General features: G+C 33.0%; 1 protein-coding gene across 3 annotated transcripts in view; it reads right to left on the bottom strand.

Moving 5' to 3' along the window:
• CSMD3 (CUB and Sushi multiple domains 3) overlaps positions 1-12380 on the bottom strand; it is a 1542511-nt gene that overhangs the window by 868431 nt on the left and 661700 nt on the right. For 2 of the 3 annotated variants that reach the window (XM_027854053.1, XM_027854054.1), the window contains one exon: positions 7694-7771. The exons of the other annotated variant lie outside the window; for it this stretch is intronic. In XM_027854053.1, coding sequence (XP_027709854.1) covers positions 7694-7771 — 78 coding nt within the window. The remainder of the gene's footprint in view (positions 1-7693; positions 7772-12380) is intronic. 3 annotated transcript variants of the gene reach the window in all.

The following is a 12380-nucleotide window of genomic DNA, read 5'->3' as shown; positions in this document are numbered from 1 at the left end:
GGTATGTATCCTTAGTCATTTCTACAACCTCCAGGCCCTCCAGACTTCCCTGTTTTTCTAAGCCATCACCCTTCTATTGATCACCACTTTCCATTTTAAAAAATTTTGACTCTGTAGCATGATGCTTCCTTTTGCTCCTAACTTACCCTGTCAATTTCCCAAAGCTCATTCTTTTCCATGCTCCCAATTCTCCACTACATGGCTTAAGTTCTCTAGTGCTACTGAATAGGGTTGTTGTTCATCCTTTGTTCTTGAAGAGGACCAATGACATCAGGAAGGTGATGTCTTGACTTGCAAGTGAATTAGATTTAAATGAGGCAGGGCTGTGCAAAGTTACCAGCCTCATTCTCTCCTCCAGAGTTATCTAGGTCCAGTGGCAAGATGTAGATCAGGATGACTGGAGATGAAGTGGGAGACCTTGGTCTTTTTAAGCTAAGGTCTTTCCCAGGACTCAGTTTGTCTGAGGCAACATCTATTCAGTGATTAAAGGTAGCTAAGAAATGAAGCAAAACATGACCTCTTTTACCTATTCAAAAAAAAATAATAATCTGGGGGGGGTTATTGCCAAAACAGAAACAATTGCTATTTACACTCACTCTGAGACATTAAAGCCCAAAGAAAGAACTAGTGAGGCTTGGGCTGGGACCTATTGTTGGCTAATCAGTGAGAGCCAGAGTGATTTGGGTTTAAGGCATGCTCAAGTAGCTTCATTTGAATCCCAATGAGTTTTTATCAAAGCCTGGTTTTCCAATGCTATATTTCAAGAAATCATAAATGAAACTACATGGGGCAAAAAAGATAATCATCCCATTTTTTAAAATGATAGTATAAATAGGTAGGGAAGAGAAAACATAAATCTAGCCCCAATACATCTTGAAAGGTTTCAGTAATCCAAATTTATATTCCTTTAGGCAGAGCACCCAGAGGTAAGGGTATGATTCCCTGTGCTAACGGAGGGAAGAAGGGAGAGTAGGGAAGGAGGGAAGGGAGGAAGAAAGGAAAGAGGAAAGAGGGAAGGAAGGAAGGAAGGAAAGAAGGAAGGAAGGAAGGAAAGAAGGAAGGAAGGAAGAAAGGAAGGAGCAGCATTGCCTAACTGGAACTGACCAGTTGGGTACCTGTGAATACTAGTCACTGTTGGAGTGAATCGTACAACCTTGATGACTGAGTCTACTACAAAGTTATTTTATCCAATCTCAACTGGGTATTCACTGCTGTCAATTCTTTTACTCTTCCTTGATTGACTTCATATAATATGATACATAGCACCTCTTCTCTTCTGAAATCATCCATAACACCACCTTTACCTCCTTCTTAGTAGAGAACTTCATCTCATGCTTCCCTGCTAAAAAATAATGAGCAAACAGATCTCTTTTTCCCAGTTCTATACTTTGAATCATCTTGCAGTCATCTCTCCTTTTCTATTCCTTTATTCTAGTATTATAAAATTAAGTGTCCCTTGCCTTTGCCAATGACAAAACTATTTGTGTCCCAGAGTCCATGATCTCCATCTTTTTCAAGAACTTGCCCTTTCAATCATAATTTGCAAATTAAACCTTTCCTAGACATTACAAAACCTTCCTGCTCCATGCTCTCCTATCTCATCCTTAACTTACCCTTAATGTCTCTACTGTCCCTTTAGGGTCTTTAATTAGTTGAAAAGTGAGTTGAGTGTTGAAAAGAGCTAGGGTTTACTAACCAAATTTATTTCCTAGGAATAAAATAGCTCTCTATCTCTACTGTCTCTGCTTTTTCCTTTTCAATATATTTCTCAATCCCACATAATCTGGCTTCTGCCCCCACTTGGTCGAGAACTGCTCTCTACAAGGTCATAACTGTTCTCATATTAATAAATGCAGAGAGCTTTTCTCAAATAGTCTCTTCTTGACATGTCTTTAGCATTTAACATGGCTGACCAACACTTCTTTTGGAGTATTGTTTCTTCCCTGAATTCTCAGGACATTTATTTCCACTTCTGACTGAACAAGTCATGCTTTTCTGCATTCTTTCAAGGATCATCATCCTGAAATACCTTAGGACTGTGTGTTACACCCTTTCCTTATCTTTCTCTCACTCTGCTGATGATCAGTCAGTTCCTGTGGAATTAGTTATCATCTGTATGCATATGATTCTAAAATCTACCTTCATTTATTGCCTTAGATTGAGTCCCACATTTCCAATGGCCTGCCACACATCTCTACCTCAATGTCCCATAGATATCTCAAATTGAACATGTCTAAAATATAACTTATCTTCCATCTGAAACCCACTTTCCCTCTTTCTTCACTATTTCTGTAACAGACACAGTCATTCTTCCAGTCATCCAGGTTGATAACCCCTATAGTTGTCATTTTTTGATCTTTACTATTACTTATTTGTTGAATATTCAATCCATTCTCAAATCTTATTTATTTCCCCACCACAGTACCTCTCTCATATTTTTCTCTCCACACTAACCATATTTACCCTAGGACAGGATCTCATCCACCCCTTGCTTAGAAAATTGAAAGATTACTAATTGTTTCCCCTACCTCAAGTATCTCCTTTCTCCCATCTACCCCTTACATAGCTGTCCACTTGTTATTCTTAAAGCACAAGTCTGAAGATATCATTTCCTTGCTCAAAAAGTTTTAGTTGTATTAAATTCCTTTAGAAATAAATACAAACTACCATGATTAAAAACTGTTTTCCCTATTTGACTCCAATCTATATTTATATTCTGTTTTTATATCATTGCCCTGCCTCCATACACTCTACATTCCAGCCAAATTTGCCTACTTGTTTTTACTCATAAATGATATTCCTTCTCACACTTTAATGTCTTGGCATAGATTTTCCTCATGCTTTGAACATTCTCTCTCCTCATCTCTTCTTTTTTGGAAGCCTTAACTCCCTTCAAAGCTCACTTACTTCAAGAGGATTTTTCTGCTTTCCTAATTGTTAGGATCCCCTGAATCTAATTGCTTTGTATTTATTCTGTGTAGATCTTGTATTTACTTATATGTTAACAAAGCATATTCCTCCAGTACAATGTTCTCTCATTTGAGGATAGGGACTGCCTCATTTGTGTTTTTGTGTACTCAGTGTCTAACATTATTCTTGGCACATGACAGATATTTCTAAATGCACAGTAAATGAATGATAGAATTTCTATGACTGAAAATGCAACCCATCTCAACATTTTACTTTGTTTCTAGTGGGTACTAATGTCCCATTGAACAGCATGACCTCAATTAATTCTCCCTTCTAGGCTAGGTACAATCCTGATTCTATCACTACTACTGTTTTGAAACTATTATTTCAGGTATCTCAATGACATCCTTATTGTCAAATCTAATGTATTTTTCTCTGTCATTCTTCTTGACCTATGTGTTGAGTTCAGCACTGTTATATTTGCTAACTCATTATACCTATTCTTTCTGTTGTTGTTGTTTTCATTGATATTGGCTTTCTTTATTTCCTTTTCCCACACTGTGACTATTCCACAAGACTCAGTTCTTGATTCTACTCTTTATCTCAGGGAAAGGTCATTCAATTTCTTAAATTGCGTGATCATCTCTATGCTAATGCACCTCCCAAAAATCACCATCTTCATCCTTTTTTGCATACCCCAAACTGCTATTGAATATTTACACTGGGTGTTCCTCCATCATTTCAAATTTCAACATATTTGAAACTGAATTAATTAGTACAAGTATCTGGCACTGAGTATTTAATAAATGCTCTGTCTGGCTGTCCATCTATCTTACTTTTGCATTTCTTCCTCTCTTTCCCTATCTTTCTTTTCTCCTTTCCTTCCTTCTTTCCTTACATACTTCTATCTTTCCTTCCTTTTTTGTTTTTATGGTTCTGAGATTCTAATTTATCATCTTCCTCTAAGATTGAGGTTCTTAACCTTTTCTGGGTCATGGGTACTTTTGGCAGTCTAGTGTATCTTATGGATGCCTTCTCAGAATGTTATTAAATGCATAAAAATATCAACAACCCTTATAATAGAAATAAAATGCAGATGGCTAGCAAGGAACCCAATTACATTGAAATACAGACATCAAAATGTGAAAAAAAAAACAGACCTCAGGGTAAGAACCTCTACTTTAACATTAACCTTTCTCAAACCCTGCCTTCATCTTGTTTTTTTCTCTCAAAACTTTCTAAAACCCTCAGTTTAGAATTTGAGAATCATAGAATCTAAGAGCTCAAAGATTCCTTGTTGGTTATTGTAGGTGAGGAAAATGAAGCCCAGAAAATTGAAATGTCTGCCCAATATCACACGGATAGTGAGTGGAGGAGGCAGGATGGGAAATTAGTACTTCTGATTCAAGACCAACACACTATTGAAATTTGACTATGACTACTCCCTATTTATTAAGTTATACTTCCTCATTTTTTCTTTCAAGGTCTACCATAATTTTGTCTTATACGATCATAGACTCATATGTTTAAAAATGGAAAGAACTTTAGAGGCCACTTAGTGCTACTCTTTCTTTTTTTATAGATGAGGAAATTGAGTCTGATAACCTAAGTGACTTGTTTAGGGTCATACAGATAATATTTGTCTAAAGTAGGATTTGAACGTAAGTCATTAAAGTTTATTCTTTCCAATTTCCAAAATGTTCTGGTTCACTCTAGGTACATAAATTCATCTTTACTTTTTTCTTGCATATGCCTTATTCAACCTGACCTTTATTCATTTCTCCTACCTCCTTGACATAATGTTCTTTGTATTTTCTGCCCAGATACTATTACTCTACATATCAGGCAAAGCCCAGTTCAAGTACCACTTCTTCCATGAATATTTACCAAAGTAATGAAGCGTTTTCTAATCTGCTTCTCAATTCTTACAGCACTGTGGTTTAAAATGTATTTGTTAGTGAGCAATTTCAAGTGATTTGTTAAAATAATCTTATATTGTTGAATAATTGTTTTGTATTTTGTCTTACTGTCACTGTCTCCCTAAGTAGATTACAAGCCTCTTGAAGGCAAGAGACATCTATTTAAGCTATCTGTCTATCTAGATATATATATGTATATATGTATATGTGTGCATACATACATGTGTGTATATCTATATATAATTATATGTGTTCATATTTGCATGTGTCCCCAAAACTACATAGAAAATGATTAACACCTAGAAGATATATGTGGTGAATGACTGAAATAGCTAGGAATGGGGGGAGGATGGCAGCAGAGGGGGAAAACATAGTCTTATAACCTAGACATACTTCATGATATATTGAAAGTATTATCCAGTATTCTTTATTTTTTATAAAATGTTAATTCTTATCGATAACTTTTGTTTTCATATTATCTTAATTTACTAAGATATATCCCTTACCCTGCCTGACCCTAGAAAGCCATGCTTTTTCTTCAATATTTTAAAAGAATTTTGGAGTACCTTAGCAACTCATGACAATTTCCTTTCCACTCAGGGATATGTTAAAAAAGTACTATTTTTTCTAAATTTCAGCCACAATATATGTTATAATTAATAACCTCATTTAATCTGTGGCTGTTTGATAGTATAAGATAACTTATACTAGAAAACATGGATGATTCTTTTTATTTATACCATCATACTTTGGATCTCTTTGTTTTCTGATATCTTAAAGGATCCTAGGACAAATCCTCTTCACCTCATTACTAGATAATTGCAGTAGCTTTCTGGATGGTTTCCTTCATTCATGTTTCTTTCTACTCTAATCCATCTTCTACTCAGCTGTAAAAGTGCTTTATGAAAGCACAGGTCTGACAATGTCATCTTTCAACTCAGTAAATTCCAATGGCTTCCTATTCTGTCTAGTATCAAATATAAAATGTGACATTTGACAATGAAAGCCCTTCATCACTTGACCCCTTTCTATCTTTCCAGTCTTTTTTTTTTTTTTATATGACTGTTCTTCACCTACTCTAAAATCTACCTAGAAGGGTCTACTTTGTGCTTCTCACATACAACACACTGTTACCTGACTCTGTGCCTTTGGATTCTGGCCACATTAATGTACTGAAAGATGCCATGCAATATTACCAGAGTTTATATAAAAGAAGAATTTAATTAAATATTATATTCATAAATTTTATTGTTTACTAGGGTTGAGAAATTATCTCTATCAAATAGGACATTTATGAAATAATAATGTTCACACTAATTGCATGATAATGGGAATGTGTTAAGTTTTATCTTGAAAATCATGTCAGTTCAATTTTTCACATATTTGTTTAAATTCCAATCAATAATAGGAAAATCTAGTTGTGACTAAATTCTGTTGAGTTGACTATACCTAATTTCCATCAAAATGGCCACTCATCAATCAATTGTCCCAATTGTTTTTATGTGTTTAAGTTTTTCAAATCTAACTGAAATGTCAGAAAATTTTATATCATAATAATATTTAAAGTAAATTAAAACTTAATTGATTTGGCACTATATTTATCCCAAATGTGCTTCAGTATGAAGGGAATAAGTTGCTAGAGAAATTAGTGAGAATTTTTTCAACACATCCAAGAAAAGAATGTAGCATAAAGTACTTCCTAACTGCATATCCTGAAATGTCCCAATCCCATGGTTATCAACATGATTTAACAGAATGATTTTGAAATTGTATAAAAATGACCATGATAAGTAAAAGACATGGCTGGTGAAAGAGGAAAGGAGTTATAAACTATTAATAACAATGTTATATATGACAATTCCATTGCCTATTTCATAAATGTTATTTTTAAAATGGGCTCCATTTTGTCATTATATATTAAATTGAATATTATCTTTTAAACTTTGTTTTTAACATATATACACACATTGTGAGGATAATTTTTTTCTAAAATTAGCTCTAAAATGTCTTCCCTTGGAAGAAGTTCCCTCCTATTTTTGAAATTTTGTGACATACATAACCCCCCAAAGTAATTCAGTTATTTGTACAGGTAGTATCTCCTATATAAGGCCTTTTCTGATCCACCCTCTCCACATCCTGTGCTTAGTTTTCTTTCTCCACCCTGTTCCCCACCTTGAAACTGCTTTTCATAACCTATTCATTTTTATATCTGCATGTGCATTCTTCCCCTTCCCCTCCCCATTACCCCAAGAGAATATAAGGTACTGTTTCTTTTTTGACTTTGTATTATCAGTTCCTAGCCAATGCCTTACACATAGTTGGTATCAATTGCATATTTGCTGAATTGAATTTGATTATTTTTATAGGAAAATTAAGTGACCCTATTTAAATGACCTGTTAACTAAAAATGAAGACTTGTTGCTTTTTTTCCTACATGGAAAGTGTTCATTAATTTAAAAGGTTTCTCTGGAAATAGATAATTCTTACAATGAGAACTTGGAAAGTGTAGATGGAAATGGAATCAAAATATACCTTTCTAAGTAAGGTCACCACACACCTATTCCTAAATCAAGAACCTGATGATAAAACTACAGACTTGGCAGAAGGGAAGCTCAAGTCATATTTTACTTCTTTTTAAATAGCAATGACTCATCTCAGACTCATCCTCGTCCAATTCAGTAAATGTAATTCACATTTCTTTTTTTTAAATTTTCAGTGATTCACATATTTAGTATTTGCCATGCATGTTATAGAAAATTAATAGAGTTATATTGAAATACACATACAGTTCAAAACACACACAACATAGATAGCACAGACTTCACTCTTGCACTAGAGAAAGTAACAAAAAGAAGTACACTCACAGATGGAAAACTTGTTGCTGTTGTCTTTCCCTGGAAACAATTTAAATCCTCTAGATTTAAAATCTATGGCCTTTTTCACTAGTTAAGAAAACAAACAAAAACATGTGTCAGGAAATACATTCTAAACGATGAAATTCAAGTTAACAAATTTTGTTAGCATGGAAGTATGCAAGTTAAAGAGACTGCTTTAAAAAATCTGGCATAGCCCACGACAGGAAAAGTAGCAAAATAATGACCTTTAAAGAAAAAAAAAAGTATTCCAACAGGGTTGTGAATATGATATGGATGAAAACAAGTTCCTATGTAGAAACAATTTGTTTGGTACTATGCTGGGTATTGTATCTGAGGGCAAATAATGACAAATGTGATTTTAATTTAAGACTATAATCTGTCCAAATTAGTGGAATCAAAATAAACAAGAAAAATACATGATTGGAGTTTTATGCAGCTATTTTTGGGGAAAATATCAAAACCAACCCCTCCCCCCCCAAAAAAGAGCCAGGAATGATTTTCAATATTCATTTCTTTCATTATTCAATTTAAGATTTACTTTACATAACAATACTGTCAATGGCAAGAATCATCTGACATTTGTATTTTTAAACTAATTATCTTCTTGGTAATGCTTTATAGATTTATAGTCAATCATTTCTATTGACAGAGAGGCATGAGATATAGTATTTCTAAGAGCAAACAGAAATAATCTATTTTTCATCCAGAAGTTATTCTACCTGAACACACCAACCCAGTGATTGACATGTTTCTATTTTTGCTTTAAGTATTTTATTAAAAATAAAATTCAAAGCAATTGAAGAGAACTAATGGGAGAAATAACAACTTGTATGGGTAAAGAAAAACTAGATGTAAATGCTTTTCCATATTGATTGTTTACATGCGAATTGTATTCATTATAAATTAGTAGTCTACTGAGATCAGGTAACTTGGTAGTTACCATGGGTCTACTTTTGGAAATATGCCTCTTTCTAATATTCTTACATTGATTTTAGCCTTTTGTCTAATTAAATATATTAAGGAGAGTTTGATGCATTTCAAACAGGAGTGACAGATAAATAATTGTGATGTTATATCATTTAAATTATATTTCTAAAAGTCAATAACAACTAGCAGAAATAAGTAACTTTGGGCTTTCCAAAGAATGGTGCTATTTGGTGGAAAGAACACTGGACTGACCATTAGAAGATGTGAGTTTTGAGTTCCAGTTTGAGTTCTTCTATACACTACAAATATGTAAACCTTAGAAAAGTCATGTCTTGCACCTCAGTTCTCTATTGCATATATAAAATGAAATAGTTTTGCTATTAATTGAGTGACCTCAGAGGCCACCACTCTTAAAAACCTAAGAATCTTATGTACATTCAGCTTACTGGTTAGAAGGCAGTTTATTGGGTAGAATATCCCCAAAATGTCCCCCACATGAGAGTTTATCATCGAATTGTTTGAAATGTACTTAACCATATTAATTTTACTTTAGAAGTTGTGGCATTATATTTTTTCATAGCAATTCAACTTTTTAAAATGTGTTTTGTAAATTGTCCTACAATCCCTCTAAGAGATAATGGACATATGGAAAGTCTCCCCATTCCTCCTCTTCATAATGGATTGTGACTTTTAAATAACAACTCTGAGAAATGTATAGCAGCTTTAACACATATTTGAAATTCTTAAGGGAGGACTAGAAAAAACTGGAAGGAATGCAAGCATAAGGAAGAAAGTAGAACAGAAAAAAAGACAATTCTGTAAGATAGTAACCTGACAACCATGAAGAAGATTTTTTTTCAAAGAAATGATGTCTTTATCTAAGTTATATATGAGCAGAGAATCTTTGTGGATGTATGTGCACAGGTATATTTGTGTACAATGGGTACAATGGGGTAGAGATGGAACTAGGATTATATCAGCACAGATTGTTATCATGGGTCATGGGAGGATAAACTGGGCACTATGCAATAATTTTGTTTGTTGTTCATCACTGCTTCAGAGATTAACCTCTTTTTGGTCTTTTCTTACTGAACTGTGCAAGTATTATTTAGGATAGAAACATTAAATTTTTGGAGGGCTGAATACATCTAAATTAAAATTCTCATGATTAAGCAGTAAAAAACAAATATGACATTATAACTTCAAGGACTATTTCAGAATTGGAGTTCAAATGCAGTAAAAAAAAAACACCATTTTTCAATAAGCCAAAAGTGTAATTTAAAAAAAAAAAAACTACCAAAAATCAAACAGCTTATGAAGCAAAAAATACTTGTAAAATTTGAGCTACAAAATTTAAAAAAAGATGTGAAAAATATACATAGGAAAATAGTATGTACCAATCAGAAGGTATGACCTATTTATTATATATGCATGTGGGTTCATATGATATGTTAAAACCTGAGGAAACAATAATGAGATATCATTATCAATCATAGCTTTTTATAAAGTTTCTTTGTAAAATTGGATCAGATGTCAAAATTCTAATTCATCATTACACTCTCTTATACCCCATATTTAAAAGGATACATTTGGTTAGTAGAACTAAACTTGATTTTTGTAAGCTCCTTGAAAGTAGGGACTTTCTTTGCCTTTGTTATCACTAACACCAGGCACAGGGCCTGACATATAAAACATAGGTACTTAAAAAATGTCATGTTTGCTTTATTCATTACATAATGGGTTATAAATATGTAATGTATGAGTAAGAATAATAATAATTATGATAAAATTGTATATTGTTTTAAAATAATTTCTGATGTTTTGCTAAAATTTGGGGCATTATGTTACGTGAAAGCTCAAAATAATAAAACATTTGATTCTTAGGCTAATTAAATAAAGGGATTTTCTGTTTGTAAAATCTTTTAATTATATTTCAAATTGACACCAGCAAGGACCTAAGAAAATGAAAATGACTGATTAAGATGATACATATGCCCATTTCTTTTCATATGTGAATATTGCCTCCAAACGTTTTTGCAAGGCTGTATTTTCTCTCTTTAATGATTTTGGTAAGTATTGTAGAAATAAAGGTTATGTGTGTTCCTTGTTACTTTCTTTCCTCTTCTCTTTCTATCTCAGCCACAAAAGTTAAACAAAGTAAGATGTTCTATTTTTCCCCCAATTTTTTTGTTACATGAATAGTTTGATTTTTAACTTCAAGACAGAAGTACTGCTTGAGAAAAATGATGTATTTGAAAGAGCAGCTGCATGTAAATAATAAGCCAGAAGGATATAGCAGAAAGAATGTCAAATTTTGAATCAGTAGCTCAGGCTAACACCTAGCTTTAATACTACCTAGGCTTTAATACTAACTAGATGTTTGAAGATAGACAAATCTTTTTGAGATCTACAATGGAGAGGGAGGAGTAACAATATTTATGCTCCTTAATTTACGTGGTTATAGTGAAGATTAAATGAAATAATTGATATAAAAGCACAATATAGTTTCTAGTTGTTATTTGTATTACTATTATTATAAGTAGCATTAGAGAGAGTACTGAAGAAGTACTCAGAAAAATTTGGGTTATACTCCTGTCTCTGCTACTTACTAGCTAGGTAACCATTGGCAGATCTATTAATCCCTTTGAATTTCAGTTACACTAATCAGAATGACATCCCAATCTAAATTTATAAATAATAACTACTTTCAACCATGATTATATTGATATTTTTTAAGTTAAGATACATAAATATATATTTCTTATAAAAACATACAAATAAATATGTTTCTATATCTGTGTGTATATTACAATTAAAGTGTCAGATTTATTTGTATTGTTAGATGTTTCATATTCAGTTAAGTCATTAGCCCACAAATGAATAGGGTTTTCTTTTTGTATTTCACAAGTATGTTTGATTGTTACATCTTAAACCAAAAAGCAGGAATATAGGTTTTGCCAACACTTTTCTCATTTTGGCATTGCAAAAAGATATTACATAAATCAACAAAAGATTGTTCTTCATAAAAGAAATACAATTTATGATTGTTTTAAGTGTTACTTTTGGCTGGTAAACAGAAAAATTCACTACGTCTCTACGGAACATAAGGTCTATAGTTCTAGTTTCATCCACATTCCCAAAATGCAGGGATTATTATTGGACTTATAATTTCATTGGTTTAGAAAATTGTCTTGCCAATGCATGTCCATATCTCAGCAACTTATATAGTCATACATCTTTTTCTAAAGCACTGAGATATTCAGTGGCTTGTTCTGGGTTGCAAATAGATGTCAAAGGTGGGGCTTGAATTAAAATCTTCCTGATTTTGAGGCCAGGTCTCTCTACTCCAAGCTACCTCTATTCTCACGAGAAGTAAAGTAAAACAAAAGGCAACATCCCCATATTGAGACAAGAACAATGGACTGAGATAATGGAGGCCTGAGAACTAGTTATGTGTCTGCCACTATTTATAATGTGATCACTGTAATAAGAGAAAGTACAAACAAATCCCTTTGGGAGAGAGTTCATCTCACTGGGGGATTAAGACAGTCTTGATGGAGAAGATAGCACTTGGGCTTGATGTAGAAGTATTTCATCTGTTTACCATGACAAGAAAACTCATTTTATTACAATGTGTTAAATATCAGTAAAAGATTTTATACCATACATTGCTACATTGCATAACAGGGAGTAACATCAGTTGATACCAAGATGCATTTATTTTCCTATGGGGCAAATAAGCTTCTCC

This window comes from Vombatus ursinus, unplaced genomic scaffold, assembly GCF_900497805.2.
Source record: "Vombatus ursinus unplaced genomic scaffold, bare-nosed wombat genome assembly UNPS02010284.1, whole genome shotgun sequence".
NCBI lineage: Eukaryota > Metazoa > Chordata > Mammalia > Diprotodontia > Vombatidae > Vombatus > Vombatus ursinus.
Note: the sequence above shows the minus strand (reverse complement) of the source record. Positions and strands in the feature narration are given on the sequence as shown.